Source organism: Camelus bactrianus, chromosome 8 (assembly GCF_048773025.1).
Source record: "Camelus bactrianus isolate YW-2024 breed Bactrian camel chromosome 8, ASM4877302v1, whole genome shotgun sequence".
Lineage (NCBI taxonomy): Eukaryota > Metazoa > Chordata > Mammalia > Artiodactyla > Camelidae > Camelus > Camelus bactrianus.
Window position 1 is genome coordinate 59,854,581 of NC_133546.1, and position 24,261 is coordinate 59,878,841.

The window sequence follows — 24,261 nt, forward strand, 5'->3', positions numbered from 1 at the left end:
GCCGCGGTGGGTGACTGCGCAGCGTCCCGGGGCCCTGGGTGCCGGCGTGTGTCTGTGTGCGCTTCTGGGTGGGTGGAGGGCCCCTCGCCGCCCTGCTGACCCTTGAGTGTGTGTGAGCGGCCTCGGCTCAGCGCCCCAACAAGCTGTGCTTGCGCCCGGGAAAGCGCGCGCGCGCGCCCGTGCGCGCCCGTGCGGGGTGTGTGTGTGTGTGTGTGTGTGTGAGTGTGTGACAGTGTGTGTCAGGTGACTTGGGTCACGCAATCTCTCTCTCCCTCCTCGAGGGAGGAACTGCCGCGCTCCGGCTGACTCCTCCGCCGGCAGGCGGCCGGGCGGGGCGGGGCGGGGCAGGGGGCTCCGGGCGCGCAGGGAACCGCGGGACCCAGACCCGGACGCCGACCGCCGCGGGGGAAGCGCCGCCCCCGCCGGCTCCCGCGAACCTCCGGACAAACCCCAATTCAGAAATAGGTTGCGGGCATCAGGCCAGGAGGTTCGCCCCCCCACCACCATCAGGGACCCCCTCCACCCCCGGGACGGCTGGCCGTGGGCGCGATGAGCCAGGTGCTGGGGAAGCCGCAGCCGGAGGACGAGGACGACGACGAGGAGGATGAGCTGGTGGGGCTAGCGGACTACGGGGACGGGCCCGACTCCTCGGACGCCGAGCCGGACAGCGGGGCAGAAGAGGGAGGTGAGCGCCGGGTCCCCTGCCTGGCCCCCTGCCTCGAGCTTCCATCAGCTCGCACCCCTGCCTGGCCAGGCGCGCGGGCCGCCGACTTGGAGTGGGTCCAGGAGAGCGGAGTTGCAGGGTGGGGGTGGGGAGGGGCGCCAGAGGAGCCACCACGAACTGCAAAATGGGGGAGCCCGGAGGCAGGCAGCGTTGGGGCGACCGGGATGGGTTTGCAGCGCAGAGAAGCGACTGGGCTGTAGGAACGCGCGCTCTCTGGCAGTTCTAGGACCAGTGCCTCCCCCACCCCTCATCCTGAGCTCTCCGCAGGGCACGGGGAGGGGACCTCCAGGCGCTCCCCGGGACCTCTCCCTGAATGCTTCTATCAAAGCCGGGGTCAGATGTCGTGGCTAAAAAAGGCAGCCGGCGGCAGCATGACTGGCAAGGGTCGTCGCCAGCTGCGGGTGTCAGTCTTGCCCTGTGTCGCCGCGGGAGGGGTCCTGGGGCCGCCCAAGTCCGCGGAGTAGGGGCGCCGGTGGAGCGGCGGGGGATGCGCCCAGGTGATAAAGAAGTCGTTGAGTGGCCGCAGATTTCCGGAGATACAGGCAAATACGGTTGTTAGGACATCTATCTTTCTGCTCAGTGTCACCACCTGGGCATACAGCGCCTGCCTTAGAGTGATCACAGGGTGGGGGAATACATGGCCACTCAGAAGCAAACTCTGTTTCCTGTTCAAGAAGCGGGATTTAGTAATTGTTCAGCCTTGTTGGGGATTCCTGCATTTAATTGTTAAGGCCTAAGGAAGTCGAGAACTTTTTAGGATTCCAGAAGGGTTCATCTTTTTTGTTTCCCTCCAAAGCAAGGAAAATTTTCTTTATTGTAAGGTCATTTGGAAAGGTCAGTAGAATGAGCCTGGTAACCATAACATCTAGGTGAAGCTGTCTGCATCCTAGAGAAGGAACTAACTTTTAAAATGTTCACTTTGAAGAAATTGTATGAGGGCTAAAAAGTACCTTAGTAACTTGATTTTCAAGAACTTTCATTGGAAATTCATTGAACTTATTTCAAATTCTTCATACAAACAAAGCCCGCGGTAGGGGGATGGGGGTGGGCAGTTTTCATTATTTTGCGTACGGTAGGTGCTACTTTCAATTAATCAGAAAAGGAAGAACGTTAACTAAATCTTGAGCCTGATAGATGAGAAAGGAGCTTTCCTAGTCACCCTTTTTCATAGTGTCCGGTCCCCAGGGAGGATTTGTGCTAAATCCCCATTTGCTTAAACTCGTGTTGCACCTGTGCGCGCCTCTCTCTCCTGCACTCCCGGTAATTGGTCCCACAGTTGAGCACGTGGCCACATTTTTGTAGATAAAGGCTTTCAACCCTTTTGTTGGAGTCTCTGGGGCTACCTTTGGTAATTAAATTGTTCAGTCGCCTCATTATTATTCAAATTGCATTTGTTAGCTCCTCCTAGATTCTTAGGAGGCTCCAGAGAAATTCAGAATGGGGATGGATTTGCAAGGTATTTGAAATGTAGACAACTGGGGGCATGTGTGATCCTCTTTTTTTTTAAAACAAGAAAAGAAATAAAAGAGGCTATATCTGGGAAGAAAAATCCTGTAATTTTATATTGTCCTGGGGGCCAGAGGCTGGGTTCCAGGGAAAGCACTGCACCTGTGTGTTTATTTGGCAGTTCTTTAAGGGGGCACTTTAAAATTTTGATTTGGGGACTTGAAATTAATGCTTTGCCTGAAAGGCCGGGATTTCCTGAACATAGGGCTTCCCCAAAGCTGGTATTGGATGCTCCCCACTGCCCCTAACCAAAGGCACACTTGCCTGTAACTGATGCTTTTGATTACTTCAGTAATAAAATCCTCTCTCTTGAGTTCCTGGGATCAAACTAGAATCTTGAAGCACTAAGTACACTTGTGTGGTGAGAGGAGCCAACATCAGTGAAGCCTGGCCTGCTGTGGATTGGTGGTCTGTTCTCAGAAAATTTCCTCCACTCTCGCGGGCTCCTGTTCTTTCCACGTATCACTGGCTTTGATTTTGGGGGTTTAGGCCTGAATGCAGAATCTATCAGAACATTCGCTTTCTGAAGTAGCAGATAGCCCCTCAGTCAACAGTTCTAGCAAGGATGGGCCCTGACAATTGTCATGCCAGCTGATGTGGTCCTGGGGAGTCGAGATGGGGTGGAGGCTGTGAATTGGGACTTCAGTTCCTGTGGCCTTCTGTTCCTGAGACCTCATGGTGCCACCAAATGGTCATCCCAGTTTCTAAAGGGCCCTGGGCACATGTTGCATTATAACCCTGTGTTATTTCTGATAAAATTTACACTTATCTACTCTCAAACTCAAGAAATGGAAAGTGGGGGGTGGGGAAGAGGACTTATTTACTCTGAGAAAAGATGAAGAGGGTGCACTTTGAACTGTGAGCAGTATTTCCCTAATGAATTCCTCCCCCTTCACCTTCCTAATGGACTTGGTTAAGTGCCTGAGCTTCGTGGAGACCTGGGGTTTTTTCCATGAGGTTCAGAAATCTACCCTGGCAAGTGGGATGCAGACCTGACCAGTATTGCTGTGCAAAAGAATGTGACTGAAGGTGAACAGTGTGATTTTTATTTCCCGTAGTCTTCCAGGGAACCTCTGATCTTATTTTAAAACTGAGTGCCTTGTAAGTTTTACCACATTGTGCTAAGTTTGAAAATTTAGTGCAGCTAAGGTGAGACTGAAATTGCACTTCTCTGGCTTACAATGCATATTTGATTCCTGAACAGCAAGAGTGTTCCCTTTAGTTCTGGTAAGGAAAGATTTGGACACCACTCAACCCCGCTTTCAGGATAGTTAATCAGAGATAAGATGAATCTCCCCGACCTTTTGTATAAAGGTGTGAAGAGATGGGTTGCTGCAAGGCATGGAAGAAGTTTTAAGCAAAGGCAGACCTTCTGTTATCCTAAAATTTAAGGGCATTTATGACAGCAGCAGTCAAATGCAGCTTACCACTTGAGAGGCAGCTGAATGGATGCTCCTGGGATAGAAGAGCAAACAACTTTCAATCCTAATAAATAATTACAAACTCTCAAAAAAAAAAAAAGAAGATGAATCTCCCCTTCAACCCCACTGCTCCAGATAAAACTCCAGAGACAGAGGCAATAATTAAGCCATTAAAAACAGTTGCACCAAAGCAGGGAGGATATAGTTCAGTGACAGAGTGCTTGCTTAGCATGTACAAGGTCCTGGGTCCAATCCCCTTCATTTAAAAATATAAATAAGCCTCTTTACCTCCCCCACCAAAAAAAAACCCCCACAAAAACAAAACTGTAAAAAAAAAAAAAAAAGAAAGATAATTTAAAAAACTCAATTGCACCAAAAAAAAAATGATTGTTTTTAGACACATGGACTTAAAGTCTTTAATAAATTACAGTGCTTTAAAAACTGTGATAACAAGGAAAACCAAAGATCATATTTAATCAGAAAATGAAATTATTTTTTCCCAAAGTCCCTCCCAATTTTTAGGGGAAATTTGGCTAAGGCAGCTGCTCACACACAGTCCAGCTAAGTGTGGTCTTATTTCCATAGCAGCCTGTGCACTCTCTTAGGATCTGAGGAAGTGACAATTTAGGTGGTTACTGGAGACATGAAAAATCCAGGGTCAGCAGGTGATACACTTCCCTGATGGGTGTAAATGCGATGAGTCTGGCAGTTCACTTCTATTAATCATAAGTGTCAGCTTTTTTTTCTTAAAATACTTTAAAAAATTATTAGTGAATTTATCTTCTCATTGTTTCTTAAGAGTAAGTAGAGAAAATTGTTTTCCTGATACTGAAACTGTGGCCCAGAGGTGCCAGGGGACTTTTCTGCAGCCACAACATGAGTTAGAACTGCGCAAGGTTTAGGAGAGGGTCAAGTTCAGGTAAATGTAAGTCCCTTCTCTTGTCACTCTGCCTTGTCCAAAAAGAGTTGGGTTGACTATAGCCCTGGCTATAGATAATCTCTTGGGTTTCCATCTGGCCCTGGAAATACAGTGATAGATAAATGTTGGAATAGATGGAAACAGAATAGTTAAAAATGATGTGACCAAGGTCACACCTTAGGCACAGAGCTTATTCAAGTATATATAGTTAGCATATTTTTATATCAGATGTTTGTAAACATGTTTTGGTGATTCCGGGTATCACGGAATCTTGATTCTCTACTTTTATCAGAAGTCTCTCCCATTTTTTAAAAACTTTTTACCCCCTTTTCTTTGGGGGGGAGTTGGTAATTAGGTTTATTTATTAATTTATTTTTAGAGGAGGTACTAGGGATTGAACACAGGACCTTGTGCATATTAAGCGTGCACTCTACCACTTGAGCTATATCCTCCCCCCTCTCCCATTTTAGTGTTAGAGCAGACATGGGGTAGTTTAACGGGAAAAGGAGGCAGGAACAGCAAGTTCTGGAGTTCTAGATAAGGTGTGGCTCTAAGTTTGAAGGATTATCTTTTTCAGTTCTGGGTGCCGTGTCTCAGTTCACTCTGCTTTGTTCAGTCCCTTCAACGCCCATAGCTGCTGGTGACACGATTTCACTTCCTGCCACAGTCACTTCTGCTCATGTGTCTCATGTCTGCTCTACCTCCTTTATTCTTATTCCTTACTTTAAAAAAAAGAGAAAGGCAACTCTTAAATTCTCTCTTAAACAGGGCTTCAAAGCTCTCTTGTGACAGTGGCTTTCCCTGGTTCGGCTGTGACACACAAAACAGGTTTTTCACTCCTGGCCTAAAGCACCCAGGGAGCTGGTCGACCTTCTCCTCTTGAGCACCTCTGGGGAAGACTCAAGCTGCATTTCTCAGTGTGTAAAACCAACCTTGATCACTCTGAGTGATTGTTTAAAAAAAACTCACAAGAGCACTTTTCTCTTCTTCAGGAGCATTGATAAATCAGAACACATAAGAAATGTTGTTGAACACACATGTAAGGGAAATATTTGCATATAGAATCATGCTTTTTAATTATCTGCCAGTGTGATGTGGGAGGATTTCATAGAAAAAGATTTGATTTTCACAATTAAATAAAAATCACCTTCAAATACCTTTATGCCTTTGAAAATACATGTTCTGATTACATTCAATTTTCCTTACCAAGTAGTTAATCAAACAGTGAATCTTCATGATTTTTGCATATTCTCTTATTAATGGTACTGTTATTATTCATATATTTAATTTCCACTTAGGTTGGAATTTCTAACTGGACTCCCGGGTCTTGAATGTGTAAGTAGTTCCATTGATCAAAATTGTTAAGAACTAGAGATAATGTTGCAAATAGAAACAAATCAGTCTTCTTCCTAAAACTGTGAGTATATAGAACCTTAAGCACTTGTGGACCCCCAGAGAATACTAATAATAGCAAAGAAATTCTAACTTTCCCTTAGGGCTGAGCGAGCCTATCACTGTGGTCACATTCCACAAAAGGCCCTCTTATTACCTAGGCTTGGGCTGGGGTTTTGGGGGGAAAGGAAGATGTGTGTGTGTGTGTGTGTGTGTGTTCGTGTATACATGATGACAGGCTGACAGATGACATAAAGGCCTGTGGGCTCTGGGACAAATGTGGGTAAGTGGCTGAGCTGGGATTTGAACCCCAGTCTGGCACTAACTCAGTACTTTTTCAACCATTCCATTTGCCACCACGTTCTCCTAACTCTCATTAAGTCTTTGTTTTATAACCCATTTTGGGGTCTGATCAAAGGTGTCATCTCTTGGGGAACTTTCCTTAATTATAACAGCTCTCAATTGTCTGATACATCAGAACTGATGAAGGGTGTTTCATACGATGTCTCATTCTCCCTGGGAAGCCAGGGCCAGCTGCATCCGAACTGTCAGGAGGTGCACACTGGCCTTCAATTCCCATTTTCCTTATTTCTGATTCCTTCTTTGTGGTGAACATGCCCACCCACAGATCAGTCAGGCATGGCCCCCATGCAGTCCTGTCCTCTTTCTCCCTTCCTTCTGTGTTTTCCAGACCTGGTAGTTTTTGACAGGGCTCTGCCAATTCTGGATTAAGTCATGAGCTTGCAGGTGTTAAAGGCTGATAACGGCCCAGTTGGAGCACCCTTCCCATGCTGCTGCTCCTTGGCTAACTGAGTTTCCCTGGGATCTCCAGCAGTCTAGATACAAAGCTGCACTATTTGGGAAGTCTTGGTACTGACAGGACCCAGTGGAAGATAGGTGTGCTCAGTTCTCCTGACCACAATGGATGAACTTTACCTGGGCATAAAGCTCATCCTCTTGATACTTAAGTGCTGGTCTGGACCAACAACAGATGTGGAGTTCCTTTCTAAAGATTCGGATAATTTAGCTTCAAATTCTGCTCAATCACTTTCATTTAAGCATCCCAACCAGCAAACGTCTATTGAGTGTTTATTGAGCTCTGAGGCCTCAGTTGTCACATCTGTGAAGGATAAATGGTATGAGGTTTGGGGGATTAGCGATGACACTGCACGTTATGCAGGTGGTCAGTAAATGGTAACTGCTGGTCGTAAGAAGATTGGAGCAGGTTGGTTTGAGCTGTTTCTCAGTGTGCCCTCACCCTCAGCCAACAAGATGAAGGAAAAAGGACTGACAAGGCATGGGCATGGGTTTGAGGTGTCAGTACAGGTTGCTGAGGCAGCCCATGCCTGACAGTAACCCCAGACCCAGCCACTTCAAATACCTGTTCACCCTCTTCCCCTTTATGACCTTGGGCCCCTTTTCACTTGGTCTTCCAGGTCAGGAACTTGGGGCTTCCTTCTCCCTTGTCCCCTACATTCAGAAGATCATCAAGTACTATTGAGTTGATTTGAGCTTCTCATGAATCCATTCCTTTCGCCCATTTCCACAGGCTTCTCATTTGTGTTCCTCCTAATTATTGTCAGGGAGGAAAAAACTCTTAGGTTCAGAGTTGGAGTCCTGCAAATTAACTGACAAATGACATTAACAAGTGAAAAATAGGTCTAATTAAGTGCTAATGCCTGAGAGTTCACAAAAAACATTGGACTCAAGGAGGTGGTTAGAAATGGGGACTGAGAAGCACTTCTGGGAGAAAAAAATGACTTTGAAGGGGATAGGAGAAGGGGCACTTATGGAAAAACAAGTCACTGGAAAGATATATGGGTACATAAGAGTAGAGGGGAGATATGATAGTTTTGTGACAATGTCTGTCTGGGTTGTAGTGCTGACTGCTCTGTCCTAGTCTCCAAGAAGAGATTAGAGTTGCTCCTGGGGAGATTTTTGACAACTGAGTTCTTTTGGGAGGCTCTGCTTCAGGCGCTTAAGGGATTTCAGGAACTCCAGTGCCCTCAGCTCAAAATAATTTTTATGCCACAGCAGCTTATTCTAGACCCCTGCACTGTCCCCACACTGACCCCCTCTAGGGATTCTGTTTCTGGAGTGAGCTTCCTGAAGTGTAAATCTGATCATGGTAGTTTCCCCTTAAAATCCTTAGTGATCTCCTCGTGGCTTTCAGAGTAAAATCCAAACTTGCCAGCATCTCATTCATAAACTAGCCCGTTACATCTCTGTCAACTAATTTAGTCAAAGATATTTATTGGGCTCACACCACATGCTGCAGTGTATTTAGCTTGTGTATATGTGAGACAGACAATAAACAAACAGATAAGAAGATGAACATATAAAGTAAAAAGATAATTTTGTATAGTGATAAGCACTATGAAGAAGACAGGGATATTAGGAAGTGATGGGACCCTTTTGAGGTGAGAGGAAGTAAAGTTGCCACAGGGCTGAGTGGGAGGAGGAGCTAGGGGAGACCTGGGGAAAGCCTGCCAGGCAAAGGGAGGAGTGAGTCCAGATCCTAAGATGAAGAAGCAGAAGGCCAGGGTGGCTGCAGGGCAGGGAACTGGTGGGGAAGATGAACCAGGCATGGCATGAGAATGCAGCCCGCTTAGGACCTTTTGGGGGAAGAAGGCATTTGGATTTTATTCTAAATGTCGTGGGAAGCCACTGGACAGTGCACAGGCTTTTCTTTAAACTACATTCCCTAAGCTTCAGAAAAGCCGAATCTCTTCCTGGCTTAACCTTTCCCGCATTCATCTCTTTTATGCCTCCTTTTCTTTAAGACTCAGATGTTATTTCTCCAGGGAGCCTTCTCGCTGACCCCATAACACCTAGATAGCAGTGCATTGTAGTTGTCAGCTTTTCTTGTCTCTTTTCCCCTCTAATCGCTAAGGAATGAATCTTTTCTTTGTGTCTGCAGCCCCTGGCTCAGCCCTGTCGAACAGAACACTTGGCAGACAGTCAGGGAACCTTTCTGAAACGGGAACAAACTGCCCTCTTGTAAATTTCACCTCACTCTGGCAACTTCCTCCAAACCCCACCGACACTTTTAAAGAGCCCTCTCTGGGTTTCCATTTCTAGTCACAAATTCTCCTGTAGTTCCTTTCTGATTTCCCTTTTAAAAAAATAATAAAGTGCTAGCCCTTTTATTGCCCCTTTCAAAGGTGCTTTCATCCTTCATTCTCTTTAATGCTGTCACTGTTCTCAGGTGGTTCTTATCAAACTTGAGTAAATGTGATGCTCAGGGAAGTGTAATGGGGGGGGGGCAGCCCTCTGCAGGAGGCCAAGGTGTTTCCTTTCCTGATGGAAACTCCCTATTACCACTCCCAGAGTGGAATGAGATCCTCTGAGAAACCCCAGAGGGTTTCAGAAGCAGGTATATTTGAGAGAGGAGGAGAGGATTAGAAGGGAGATTTTTGTCAGCAGGCTTTTCTGATGTAAGAAACCTTCCCAGATCAACAGCACTGGCTTACAAAATTTTTGACTGTGGGTCCACAATAAAAAATACATTTATATTGTGAACCAGCACCCACCTATGTATAAGTAAATTTAAAAGAGTTTCATTAGTAGTATTTACTTCTATGCACAATGCACACTGATGTTTCCTAGTCTCTTTTGTCTTGGTTGCAGTTTTAGCTTAATGTCAGCTGGGGTGAGAGCTCCAGCAACATACCAGTCCTGTGACCTTGGGCAAGTTCCTCCCCCTAGATTCCTCAGGTGTAAAACAGACTTTTACCTTCTCATTGGGTGGGGAAAGTTTGTAGAAATGGCTAGCGAGATCCCTGGCACACAGTGTATTTCTGTACGTACCAGCTAAATATGATAAAAGGCACCTGCATGGGTGTAAGCATTCTCTGCAGTTGATGGTACTCATGCTGATCGGGCCCACCATTTCCCAGCTGCTTATAGTTGATGGCCCAGTCTTGAATTTGGCAGAGAAAAGGAAATACTTCCAACTGTTTGTGAATTTCATGGCTGTATGCATATTTAACTTCCCAGCCACACTATGTATGTAAACGTGCGTACACACTCTTGTCCCTTTTCTCAGTCCTGGGCACCAGTGTGGATGATAATGCCATATAGAGACTTGCAGACCCTGCTGAGGATAAGTTAAACTCTGCACCCACCTCCAGCAGCATACATTGGGAAGAGATAAAGACATTGATAAGCACTGAAGTACTTTTGTGGTTGTACATAATTTAATGTGGAGTTTTGCCTTCAATGACTGGAAGCAGTGTTGCACAGCAGAAAGAGAAAAGGCAGGCTTTGGATGGGCCAGCCCTCAGTTTGAATGTTACTTGACCTTCCCGAGCCTGAGATTCTTCACCTGTGAAATGGGGATAATAATATCTACTCCTGAAGGAGTGTGAATGGGATGAAGTGTGCGGAGCCTACCGCAGGAATTGGCCTGTAAAGGGCATCTTCATACATGGTTATTTTGAGTTTTTAGTGCATGCATATTTTCCTGTTCCATGCAAGGCATTATACTTTTGCTTACATTTGGGCTTCCTTCTCTTCGCCTCCCCCTCCACCCACCTCAACCCCATCCAAATCCTACACTGCTTTAAATCTATATTCAAAGCCCTTGTAATCCACTGGGCTCCTTCCCCACCAGCCCATGGGCATTTCCCCCCTTCTTTGCATTGATCTAGCACATGCTGTTTGGCAGGTGATACATGAGCAGCTATAGTTCTTTAGGTTTCCATTCTTGTCCTTGAGATTACGTTTTAAAAACAACTGTACGTAGGTATAATGGACATCATATAAATTACACCTACATATTTGTACAGCTGTGAAGCCATCACCACAGTCAATATGAACATATTCATGAGCTCCAAAAGTTTTCCTGTACCCCTTTGTAGTTCCTCCCCCGACCCCTCCTTACTACCTCTTCCATTTCCCAGGCAGCCACTGATCTGCTATTTGTCACTGTAGATTAGTTTAGTTTTTAGAGCTTTCTGTAAGTGGAATTACATGGTATGTCCTTTTTCAACGGGCTTCCTTCACTCAGTATAATATTTTGAGATTTATCCACATTATATGTATCAGTAGTTCATTTCTTTTCATTGCTGAGATGCACCACAGTTTGTTTATCCATTCACCATTGATGGCCATTTGGGTTGTTTCCAATTTTTGACTATTACAAATAAATCACCTTTCTACAAGCTGTGTATGAGAGTTCTACTACTGCCACATCCTCATCAACACTTGTTACTGTCTTCTTAATTTTAGCCATCTTAGTAGGTATGCAATGTTGTTTTATTGTGGTTTTGATTTACATTTTCCTGATGACTATGATGTGTTTAGCATTTATTCATGTCCCTACTTACCTTCTGTAAATTTTTTATAAATAGTTCAAATCTTTGCTCCCTCTTTTTAAAAAACATTGGGTTTTGTTTTCTTCTTAATGAGTTTTTAGAGTTCTGTATATATTCTAGCTACAAATCAGATATATGATTTGCAAATACTTTCTCCCAGACTGTGGCTTGCCTATTTTTTATTATTATTATTTTAACAGTGCCATTTGAAGAGAAGAAGTTTTTATTTTAATGAAATCCAGCTGGTCAATTTAGAGGAGAGGGCATCATATCTGAGAAATCTTTGCATGACCTAGCATCATGAATATTTTCTCCTAGAAGTTACAGAGTTTCAGACTTTACAATTAGGCCTATGGTCTATTTTGAATTCATTTTTTGTATGGTGTGAAAACTGGATTAAAATTCTTTTTTGCTTGGGGGTGCATATGGCTATCCAGTTGTTCTAGCACCATTTGGTGAAAATGCCTGTCCTTTCTCAATGGAGTTGGCTTTGCATCTTTGTCAAAAATCAATTGTCTGGGGTGTGTGTGTGTGGGGTTATTTCTGGACTCCCTATTCTGTTCCAGTGATCTGTCTTTGTTCCAAAACCACATTGTCTAGACTGGATTTTATTTAATTAATTTATTTATAATTGAGTTATAGTCAGTGTACGATGCTGTGTCAATTTCTGGCGTACAGCACAATTTTTCAGTCATACATGAATATATATGTATATTCATTTTCATATTCTTTTTCCCTGTGAGCTACTGCAAGATCTTGAATATATTTCCCTGTGCTACACAGCATAAACTTGTTTATCTATTCTATGTATACCCCTCTAGACTGGATTTTACGTTTCTCCAAGATAGGCAACATGTTTACATATCTTTTTGTCCAACCAGCATTTACCGATCAGCTACTTTGGGTACATTAACCAATATATTTATTGTATTGGGGGAAAAAAGAAGCCTTAAGACAACCATTTAAAAAGAATATGTAGAGTTGAAATCACAATTTAAGGACTATTTAATATTTTGAAATGTTTGTGTTTGACATATAAAGGCAAAAAATAACAAGTTTTCAGTGAGCTTGTGTATCTTTGAAATTTAACTTAAAAGTCTGAGCTTTGTAAATTAAAACATAAAACAGTGTGTCAGTTGTTGTCTCTTAATCCTCTCAGGTCTGTGTCCTTCATGACTCCCTATACATTAAACATTTGTTCTTGTTCTTTTTCAAAACTAATTTTAATCATATTGTATGTGAATGTGTTTCCTTTGTAAAATTAAAATCCAAATTCTTTTAATGAGTCCCCTAAATTCTTACCCCGCATACTTTTTGCTGTTTGTCTTGCATCCTCCTAGAACCTTATCTAATGCATTTTTGCACATATTTTATATTTTCTACTGGTTTGAGATGCTTATTCTTATATTTAAAAAAATTGATACATAACTGCCTTTCTAACAAGAACCATAAAATTCTTCTACTTACCTTTTGCCTACTTCTCCCTCACCAATCTCCCTTGTCTACATTGTCTGGAATTCTAGTTTCTAATTTTTATTCAAAAATTTAAAATCAATACTTATTTTAAACTAAGAGGTTTCAATAAAATTTGTCTTCCACTGTTTATTGTATTACACTATATTTGAGTGTATTTTCTTTCAGGAGTACATCCTTGAGAAATTCTTTCAAAGAGATTATATAACAAAAAGAGTTTTATAATTTTAGCTCTTAAATTTAGGTGTTTCATCCATTTTGAGTTAATTTTTGTATGTGGTGAGGAATAAGGGTTCAAATTCATTCTTTTGCTTGTAGATATGCAGTTTGTCCCAGTACCAGTTGCTGAATGGGTCTTATTTTTTAATAATTACTTTAGGCCCTTGATCTCATTTAATTATCATAACAGCCCTATGAGATTTTTATTGTCATTATCAACTCCATCTTACAGGTTTTGAAACTCAGTCTCAAAAGCTAAATGTCTTGTTCAAAGCCTCATAGCTCATACCCCAGGGCTTGTTGACTTCAGAGCCCTAACACTTAGCCACTAGGTGACACTACCTTTGAATCTGTGACATATTCACACTCCTGGTCAACTAGGAACATTGCTCAGAAATTAAGTGGTTGTCTAAAGAACATTGTGGAACTATGACAAAGAAAAGAGAGCCCTACAGGGTTTTGAGATTTTATACCAATTCCTACTTTTATCAAGTGACGCCTAATCCCTCTAGGACCCTGGGCAAAGGATTTTAGGATTGAATTCTTGTTACCAGGGACTAGAGTAACACTGACCTTTAGAATTTTCTGTGATAATGACGATGTACTATGTCAGCAGTGTCCAGTACATTAGCCACTTACCAGGTATGGCTTTTGAACACTTGGAGTATGGCTAGTGCAACTGAAGGACTGAATTTTTTTTTTTTTTTGATAGTGGTGAAACATATATAACATAAAATTTACCACTTTAACCTTCTTAAGTATACAGTTCAGTGACATTAAATTCATTCACATTGTTGTGCAACTGTCACCACCATCTATCCTCAGAACCCATTCATGTTCCCCAGTTGAAGCTCTATACTCACTCTCATTCCCCTCAGTCCCTGGAAACCATCAGTCTACCCTCTGTGGCTATGAATTTGACTATTCTAGAAACTTCTCATAAGGAGGAACTGAATTTTTTATTTTAATTAATTTAAATTTATAGTATAAAATTTTTTTTTAAAAAGGGGGGAGGGAGGGTACAGCTCAGTGGTAGAGTGTATACCTAGTATGCACGAGGTCCTGGGTTCAATCCCCAGTACTGCCATTAAAACATAAAAAATAAATAAACCTGATTACCTTCTCCTCCTAAAAATTTTTTTAATTAGTATAAAAATGTAAAAAAACCCCAAAAATTTACATAGTCACACAGGGCTAGTGGCTACATTACTGGACAGTGCAGGCCTAGAGCCAGTTTGGGCCTGGGAGAGGTGTGCCTCTCACGAAGTGTGTCTGCTCCTGACACAGTCTGAGTACAAGCCTATTTGCCAGACGTTTGTGGTATGTGAGAGCATTGGCCAGGAGAAGGAGAGATGTCTACTTACATTCTTTGCCATTTTCTTATTGGGTTGTCTTTTTATTGTTGAATTGTGAGAGTTCTTTATATATTCTGGATACTAGATCCTTATCACATACACGATTTGCAGATGTTTTCTCCCATTCTGTGGTTTGTCTTCACTTTCTTTTCTTTCTTTCTTTTTTAACGTGCTGGAACTTGATTTATTTCATGGATGGCTATTGACTCCTTTTCCCCCTGCTCCCCTCCTCTTCCCCTCCCCCCACCAGCTTTACTTTCTTGATAGTGTCCTTTGAAGCACCGAAGTTTTAAATTTTAATGGAGTCCAAAATTGTTTCTCTGAGGCATAACTCAGATAAACAAGCATCCCTTTGGTGCAGAGACTGAAGATCTAGGCAATGAAGGACCTTGCTCTGGAATGCTAGGACTAGACTCTTTCCCTTGATATTCTGCTCCAGGAAATCTCTCCTCTTCACACTCCAGCATCCCTACTCGTGATGGGGAATTGTCCAGGTTTTGTGGCCCTCCAGGATTGTGTGAGAGGTGGTAAAGCAGCATTTTTTACCCAGGCTTTTGCACTTACTAAAACCTGGCCCTTCAACTAACGGGGTGATGCAATTAGCGCTCTGTTGCCTGTGGAGCATAAATCACGTCCGAGGCGGAAGTGAAACCGGCCTCGTTAACCGCTGTGACAGTGTCTCACCCTCGTTCTCGTTTTGTGGTTTCTCCAGTTCTGGACTTCAGCGACCCCTTCAGCACTGAGGTGAAGCCCAGGATCCTGCTCATGGGCCTGAGGAGAAGCGGCAAGTCATCCATTCAGAAAGTTGTCTTTCATAAGATGTCTCCCAACGAAACCCTGTTCTTGGAGAGTACGAACAAGATCTGCCGGGAAGACGTTTCCAACAGCTCCTTTGTTAATTTTCAGATCTGGGACTTCCCAGGACAGATTGACTTTTTTGACCCTACCTTTGACTATGAGATGATCTTCCGGGGAACAGGAGCGCTGATATTTGTCATAGACTCCCAGGTAAAGCTCAGTCTTGGGGTCTGGTGGCAATACACCTCCCCCCCCCCCCCTGCAAAGGCAGCCCCTCCTCCCCCACGTTCAGACACATTACTTTGCGGTCGTTTTGGTTTGGGGTTTAGAGTCAGAAATAGGCCTTTCTACCAGACTAGCGCTTCTCCGTTGGGGCTCTCAGGCTTTGCAAAGGGGAAAAGGCTCCTTTCACACAGCCTGACCATCCAGGGATGGTAGGGGGCTGCCTAGGTCTCAGCAAACCATAGAGGAAACCCCACAGATGGAATAGACCACCGTTCAGACCAATGACAGCAACTGTGTGCCCGCTTTCTGGTATGCTTGGCAGACATCTATAGAAGATCACAGGTCCTCTACAACAAAAACTATGTGTGTATCTACATTTTAAAATGTTTACTATTTCCTGTGAAGTTCTTAGTGTGAACATTTTTCTTCTGAATCAAATTATTGTAATTATTGCTAGTGCACCATTGATTAAGACAACATAATGAGTGTGTATTTTATACGTAACTAAATACAAAAAGTAAAATTTGACATATATATTATTTCCCACTTAATTCATGTATCTATGCTTGAATAAGACAGGCTCTGGCATCAATTCTATTTTTTTGCTTGTTTGTATAACTGTAGGTTTGTATAGAAACAAGAAGGAAGCTTGTTCACATAAGTATTTAGGTGGATATGGGGCGAGTTTTGTTAAAGCATTCACTCGATTATTTAAACTCCTTCCAAGTTACAGGCCCTGAATTACCCAATTCTCTTATCACACAAAATTTATTTTTAGTGGTTTATCAGTACCTGATTGTGTCCTTCCTTAACTTCGCTAAAAGCAAAGAATTGAGAGCCCCTTTGCTGGCAAAGAGCCTTATTCCCTAGGCTTTAGAGAGTCACTCACTTAATTCAGTATTCAGACCCACCTTCTGAATGGTCTCTTTGGTACCCTGGGTTTTTAATGCCCTGCGCCTTCCTCCTGTGAAGTGGGAGCAGGGCTAGTGGTTTAAGGGGTTGAGGGAAGGGAGACAGCAGAAACACAGGTGCATCTCAGGCAGGTTAGTCTTGGGAAAGAACCCAGGGAGCAGGATGGGGACATTTATGCTCTTCAAACTCCCCACATCCAGGTACTCTTAGAAAGTGTCCTTGATGGGTAGCCCAGCCTGAAGGCCCTCCCAGGGGCTCTCTTCTGCAGCTTTTGGGGAATGAAAGGTAACAAGTCTTATCGGAATGCACTAAATCAACTCTAACCTCAAGTTTCAATGTTTCTCTGAAACTCTGGGCCTACGATCAGACAAATCGGGTGGAGCACCCCCCAGCCCCTCAGGAGCCCCGGTGGTGTCAGGGAGGAAGGGCTGTGAAGACTATTAGTAATAATGGTTCCAAGCCCATGCTTAGAGAACAATTCTTGGAGAAGACTACTCAGGCCTGAGAGCATCATAAATTCATTCATGGAATGAGATGCCTGTTTAATATAATAATGAAATTTTCAACTAAGCCTTTTAGTTCCGAGTGACTGCACTGGGAACTGTTTGTGTAGCTGCAGGGGCGTGGCCATATGGTTAGAGGGAGTTCTTTCTTCCTTTTCTGGTGGAGTGGGGAGAGGGGAGGCATTATATGCCAGTGTCTGATCCGTGAACAGCAGTGCGGTCTTCCCATGGGCCCATCCAGAAATGCACACTTGTGGCACCTGCATCAGGTCTGGGACCTGCTGTGAGTTGCACTTCCCTGGCTGTCCCGCTTGTACTGACCTATGTCCTGGCCCATCTGTGGCTTTGGCAGTGTCCCCTGCCTTCCTGCTTCAGGTCTGCCAGCACCATAAATCAGGGAGCTTGGAGCCCCAAAGGAGCGGCCAGGGTGTGAACAAGCCGCTAGGAGGGGAGACTCCAGGGATGTCACGCCTGTCTGTCTCCTCTAAGCTTCCTTTCCTCCCTGAGTCACGAGGCCGCTGTTTCTGTAGTTGAACTAAGTAGCAGCAGTAGTAGCCCTACCCGTGGCTAAGTAGATTTCAGGCCTGACTCATCATTTCAGGACAGTGGCTTGGTAAGTACTTACTTCAGTACCATATTGTGCTCACAGTACAATTTACATTTATGAAATTTGAATTGCCAACACAACTATCTCAAGTGTTTGTGATATGGCTTTAATGTGGCTAAAATAGGTACACTGCCCTATTTTTTTTTAATTGAAGTATAGTCAGTTTACAATGTTGTGTTACTTTCTGGTGTACAGCATAGTGATTCAGTCATACAAATATATATTCTTTTTCATATTCTTTTTCATTATAGGTTATTACAGATATTAAATATAGTTCCCTGTGCTATACAGTAGGACCTTGTTTTTTATCTATTTTAGGGATAGTACTTTGTATCTGCTAATCCTGAAGTCCTAATTTATCCCTTCCCCACCCCTCTTCCCCTTTGGTAACCATAAGTTTGTTTTCTGTGTCTGTGAGTCTCTTTCTGTTTTATAAACAAGTTCATTTGTGTCATTTTTTAGATTCCACATATGTGATATCATATGATATTTGTCTTTGCCTGACTTACTTCATTTAGTATGATAATCTCTAGGCCATTCCATGTTGCTACAAATGGCATTATTTTATTATTTTTTATGGCTGAGTAGTATTCTATTGTGTAAATATTACCACAGCTTCCTTATCCAGTCATCTGTTAATGAACATTTAAGTTGTTTCTATGTCTTCACTTGCCTGTTTTTAAATTGCAGCTATAATTTGGTTTAAATTTTACCTGAACATGAAAAGTGGAACTTTAATTTGAATGGGTAAATGTGTTCTTTGTTTTGTTTCTTGGTTTGTTGAGTTTTGTTTTCGCTGTAGGGCAGAGAAAGGTAGAAGAATGTTTGAGAAGAACATTTGTTTAAGTTACACTTTAAAAAAGGTAGGAAAAAACATTGTTGAGAAATGTCATTTACTAAAAATAGCTCCCTATTTTTAATAGTTAAATAAGCAGTTTCAGAGTCTGTCTAATGTACTTTTCCTTCAGCAGCGGACTGAAAATCATGTTTGTGGAATCTTTACTTGATGTGCTTGCAGGCACTCAACAGAAAACCACACTTGAAGGAGGTGTCTCAGGAGCACTTGAATGTCCCTGCCTTTATTTCTAAGCAGTGCTCTGTTTGTCTGACACCTCGTATTTTTATTTTTTGCTTGTGAATTCCTCACAATCACAGGAGTGCCAGATAAATATATCACCAAGGAGAAAATGTGTCCTCACAGAATGTGGTAAACTAAAAGAGAAGGAAAGCATCAGGACTGGTTTTCCATGAGGTCCATGTGTGACACCGCCAGTCCCCCAGCACAGCCCACAGAATGTATCACATCTCCAGGGCCACCCTCTGTCCCCGGGAAGCCATTTCACAGGTGCTTGGGATCCCAAATGAGACTGTCAGCTTGACCCTCATTGGTGATTGTGACTGGCTTGTAATTCCTAGATCTGGTTTTGGAATAGAAACCAGGCAGTGTATTGTAGAAGATAATAATGAACACAGTAGGAAAAAAAAATCATTTACAATCCCTCTGCTCTAATAAATCAAGCATCTTCTTCCTTTTGTTTTGTTTTGTTTTGGGGGGAGGTAATTAGATTTACTTATTCATTTTTAGATTTATTTATTGATTTATTTTAATGGAGGTACTGAGGATTGAACCCAGGGCCTCATGCATGCTAAGCACGTGCTCTACCACTGAGCTATACCCTCCCCTCCCCTTCATTTTCTCCTTTTCAGTGTCATTTCTACATTTTTAGCCCTTGTAGATCTGTACGACTTCATCAGTTTGTTGGTAATCAGACCATTTTATATGCTTGGCAGGGAGGTTAAAGGAGCGATTTCTGATCTTTTGAGATTGTGATACTCTCTTGACCTTGACTAGTTTTTTAAAATTTGTTTTTATTGAAGTATAGTTGATTTACAATGTTGTCTTAGTTCCAGGTGTACAGCAAAGTGATTCAGAGAGATATATATATATATGTATATATATGTGTGTGTGTATATATATTCATGTATATATTCATGTGTGTGTGTGTGTATATATATATATTCATGTATATATACATATATATATGTTCTTTTTCAGATTCTTTTCCATTGTAGGGTTATTACAAGATACTGAATATAGTTCCCTGTGCTATACAGGAGGTCCTTGTTGTTTATCTGTTTTATATATAGTAGTGTGTATATGTTAATCTCAAACTCCTAATTTATCCCTTTCCCCCAACTTTGGCTAGTTTTGCTCATAGACATGTCCCCTTAACCCCTCTCTTCAGTTAAAGACATAAGCAGTAACACCCTTTGAAGTGTAATTTACATACAATAAAATGCACTCATTTTAAGTATCCCTACCAGTCAACGAATTTGACAAACACACCTTCTCACCACCTCACAATCAAGATAGAGAATATTTCCCCCACTCTGAAAGCTTCCTTTGTGTTCTTTCTCAGCTGGCCCCCAAACCCCAGCCCTAGGCAACTGCTGATATGTTTTCCGTCACTAAAGAGTAATTTGCCTTTTCTAGAATTTCTGTACAGTAATGACTTTAGTTTTTATTTGAGATATTTTAAGTTATTTAAAAAGTGTCACAAATTATTAATCTAGAATTTTTCCAAAATTCTTAATCTGCTAGCTCAGTGTCCAACCTTTGTTTTTCATTTAAAGTAACTCCTTGGAGTATAAAGGGTGAGAAAGACTGTGCTTGCTGTTTTTCTCTCTTCATGGTTTCCTATTAGTATCTTTAATACTTTAACTTAATACTTTAAAGATGAAGGATACATTTTTATTAATTTAGTTTGGGGAACACAAGGATGCCAAAAAAAAAATCCCCTGTTTGATTGGCTTTCTGTATTTGTCCAGGTGTAGAGTCAGAATGGGGAGGTGAAAAGTCCTTTAAATTCTGTCCTGAAGAGCCCTTTCCTTTTCTTGCTATAAAAACAAGGCCTATTCACACCCTTCAAATTGACAATAATGAGATCTGAGAACATGTGTTGGTGAGAGTCTGGAGGTGTTTAGGGGCTCTTAGACATTATTTCATTAAGTTTAAGCTGCCCCTTCCTGTGATCTGACAAGCTTGCCTTCAGGGGAAGCCCTAAGAAGCTCACAAATAGACACAAAGATATGTACATGAGACTGTCCACATTATCACTGTCTGAACTAGCACATTCTGAATATCTGTAAGCGGGCAATACATGATACATTATACACCATCCACACTATGCAATTTTACAGCACCATTAATCAGAATTATGCACTAGAGTTTCATGCTTCAACCTAGGGGAGTCTCACTGACATAATGTGAGTGAAGAAGGCAAACTGTGATACAGGTGGAAGTTGTGTTTCTGTAAATTTCCAAATAATGTAAATGGACTCTATATGTTGCTTTGGGATATGTATGTATGTAATGTATAGAGAGATGTGTGATGATAAACACTGAAGCCAGGATAGTGGTTACCTCCAAAGGGTGTGGGGGTAGAGTGATGGGGCGGGCTGGGAAGATGGGGAAAAACACAGAAGGCTTCAGTGTCTTAAGTTTGATTTCTTAGAGAGATGCATACACAGGCCTTCATTATATTATTACATAGGTATCATCTATAGGAAGGAGGAGAAAAGACTGTTGTGTTATTTGGGGCAATTACTCTAGACCAGGGGTCAGCAAACTTTTTCTGTAAAGGGCCAGATGGTCATTATTTTAGGCTTTGTGACTATATGTAAACAAATGAGTGTGACTCTGTTCCAGTAAAACTTTACTTACAAACAGTATGTGGGCCCAGTTTGGCCCGAAGGCTGCGGTTTGCTGATCTCTGCTCTAGACTAGTGGTTCTAAAGTTCTCTTCCTGCCTCCTTCCCCACCCTCCCAGTGACTTGTATCCTGCTTTATCTCTAATTGTTCACTACAGTTCACCAAGAGACTCAATCTTGGAGGAACAGTATCCCAGGGAAGGTCCTGGGTGGTGCTGGGGTCATTTTCAATTCATAAAACTACAACTCTGAGCTTTATGACTGTCATCAGGCTAAATAGTAACTGTATTTTTCTGGCCTTTCTTTTTCCTTTTTTTGGTTAACAAAACTTAAGTTTTCAATCTTGAATGCTATGAACGAGCTTTCATTTGGGCTTTTGTAAAATATTTGGGAGGGGTTGTACCCATATGGTTTCCAGATTAAGAGTGAATGTGGATGTATGTTCATGTATGACTGAAGCATTATGCTGTACACCAGAAATTGATACAACATTGTAAACTTCAACTTAAAAAAATACATGAAAAAAGTATAGCAAATTCACCACAAAAAAAAAAAAAAAAAAAAACATTTATGTGGAAGAGGAAAAAAAAGTACCTGTGAGGTGAGGTGATGGGTTGGTTAAGTAGCTTGACTGGGAAGATCATTTCACAGCAGGTATGTATATCAAAACATTGCCTTGCACACCTTATTACATGCAATGGTTCTTTGTCAATTGTACCTCAGTAAATCTGGGAGACAAAGACTGTGGAAGGCAGCTTGGAATGGTTCAGGAAGCAGAACAGCCTCCCTGACAGGAGTGTTCTCTGTTCCTAGGATGATTACATGGAAGCCCTGGCCAGGCTCCACCTCACGGTGACCAGGGCCTACAAAGTGAACACCGACATCAACTTCGAGGTGTTTATTCATAAAGTGGATGGTCTTTCCGATGACCACAAAATTGAAACCCAAAGAGATATTCACCAGAGGGCAAATGATGACCTTGCAGATGCTGGATTAGAAAAAATTCACCTCAGGTGAGAACAGAAACCCCTCAGGGATCACAGGAGTCCAAAGTCACCCACAGTGCTTTAGTATGGGCAGTACCTTACCTGTGTACCCTGCTTTGTGCTGAGGACTTGGGATAGTATTTGGCAAAAGCAACTTTTGTACATGCCAACTCTACTCCTTGGGGAAAGTGGTGGGGTTTAAAAAATTTTTTTCTGACCAAAGATCAAAACTAAGATTCTTTCCCCTTATGAAAAACATATAACATAAAACTTATGTACTTAATCCTGGAAGTTAATTGATGCTGAAGTTCTTGGTAAATTACAGTTCTTGATAAATGTGATAGTATCTAATCATAAGTAAAGGACTACTCTGAAAATAATTCAATTAGAAATAATGACAAAGGAAAACCACTTCTCTATTATTTTTTGTGGGATAGTATGTACATGCATCATTCATTTTGCAAATTGGAAGATTAGGTGCTTCCATATCAATAAGATAACTGTTACTAACCTGAGATGTGTAAAGATGATCTGGTGTGGATTCTCTTGCAGAATCAACTGATATGAGTACATACTCCTGCATTTTTAAGTCTGTTGGTCCAGCCAGTCAGCAGATGAGAATGGGCACAGTTCTTGCTTTTGGGTAGTTGGGGAGGAATGGCTTATTAAATGTTCCCTTTTTTTAACCAAGGTTGTTTGGAATTCTGAAGGGGGCTAGCATGTGTGCATGAGAACTGTAGTAAATTCAGGAGGGATGGTACTAGGGTTATGGCAGTCTAAACAGTCTATTCCTCAAAGGTAAAACATGACGAAATATTGTTTTGTCTTTCAGCTTTTATCTGACAAGCATATATGATCACTCAATATTTGAAGCTTTTAGCAAAGTGGTTCAGAAACTGATTCCACAACTCCCCACCCTGGAGAATTTGCTAAACATCTTTATCTCAGTAAGTAAATAATATCCTCCTGTTAGAGTCATTTGCAGAATTTAAGAATAACATTGCAAGAGTGAAAACAATCTTATTGCTACTTGTTCTCACAACATTTCAAGGTCACTGAAATACTACTTTCGAAGACTGGGCCTACATATTGCTTTTAGGTCCTTTAAAATTTTACTCCCAAAACAATTCCTGTATTTCACTGGTATAATCGGAATGTTTATTCAAGTGGTAGGCAGTCATTCAATTTTAATAGAGTCCTACCAGAGGTAGAGAGCATAAAAGTTGGTTTTGGCTAATAAAATATATACTGTTGAATTTTTAAAAATAAGTTTAACACTATGAATAATGTGCTGGCTGAGTGAGTCCTAGAAACCAGCAGCTCAAGGCAGGCTCCAGAGAGTAGAATTAAGGCAGACCTTTGGTTGTATTCACACTGATTTTCGCTGCACAATTTTGAGTTTGTTTAGATTTTTTAAATATCTATTTTTTCACTTAAAATTAGTAAAATTTGTATTTTTACTTTTCCTTTTTCCTCACTGCAGTTAACATCTCTAGGAGTCAGGAAACACTGCCTAATTTATTTACCAAAAATAAATAATTTGTGACAATTCCAGTTTTCATTTCATGTGCAAGTCTGTTATAAAGAAATTAATGGGGAGAGGGAATAGCTCAGTGGTAGAGTGCATGCCTAGCATGCATGAGGTCCTGGGTTCAATCCCCGGTACCTCCATCAAAAATAAATAAATAAACCTAATTACCTCCCTCCCCAAAAAAATAAAAAAAAGAAGTTTATGACCATGGGGTTTAGACTGCAATAAAATGGAACCACCTAAACTTTGGCTTATTTATCTTTTACACTGAGGATGGCATATAATTTTATGTAACCATGACATGCTCTGAAAGCAGCTGTCACTTTATGGCATCTTCTTTTTGTTTCAGAATTCTGGAATTGAAAAGGCGTTTCTCTTTGATGTGGTCAGTAAAATTTATATTGCAACTGATAGTACCCCAGTAGATATGCAAACCTATGAACTCTGCTGTGATATGATCGATGTGGTCATTGACATTTCTTGTATTTATGGGTGAGTAAAACATGCTGAAAGGCTATGTCGAGCCATACTTCTCTTTCATAATGTTTGAGACATTTTACATTTACTTATTTGACCTTAATACTTTGGTTCTGAGCTCTATAAACAAATATACCATTTAGTATGCAATAATATAACAAAAATTATTAAGTAAATACCTGGT

The 24,261-nt window shown here is 41.8% G+C and overlaps 1 protein-coding gene across 3 annotated transcripts in view; it reads left to right on the forward strand.

Annotated features, from left to right (window-relative positions):
- Positions 1 to 266: 266 nt before the first annotated feature.
- RRAGD (Ras related GTP binding D) overlaps positions 267 to 24,261 on the forward strand; it is a 35,667-nt gene continuing 11,672 nt past the window's right edge. Inside the window, exons 1-6 of one of the 3 annotated variants that reach the window (XM_074368635.1) lie at positions 567 to 685; positions 5,869 to 5,905; positions 15,040 to 15,335; positions 21,897 to 22,096; positions 22,902 to 23,016; positions 23,950 to 24,092. In XM_074368635.1, the coding sequence (XP_074224736.1) occupies positions 5,902 to 5,905; positions 15,040 to 15,335; positions 21,897 to 22,096; positions 22,902 to 23,016; positions 23,950 to 24,092 (758 nt within the window). In that variant the 5' untranslated portion in view covers positions 567 to 685; positions 5,869 to 5,901. Of the gene's footprint in view, positions 686 to 5,868; positions 5,906 to 15,039; positions 15,336 to 21,896; positions 22,097 to 22,901; positions 23,017 to 23,949; positions 24,093 to 24,261 lie in introns of all 3 variants that reach the window. The other 2 variants (XM_074368633.1, XM_074368634.1) reach the window with 2 other exon arrangements.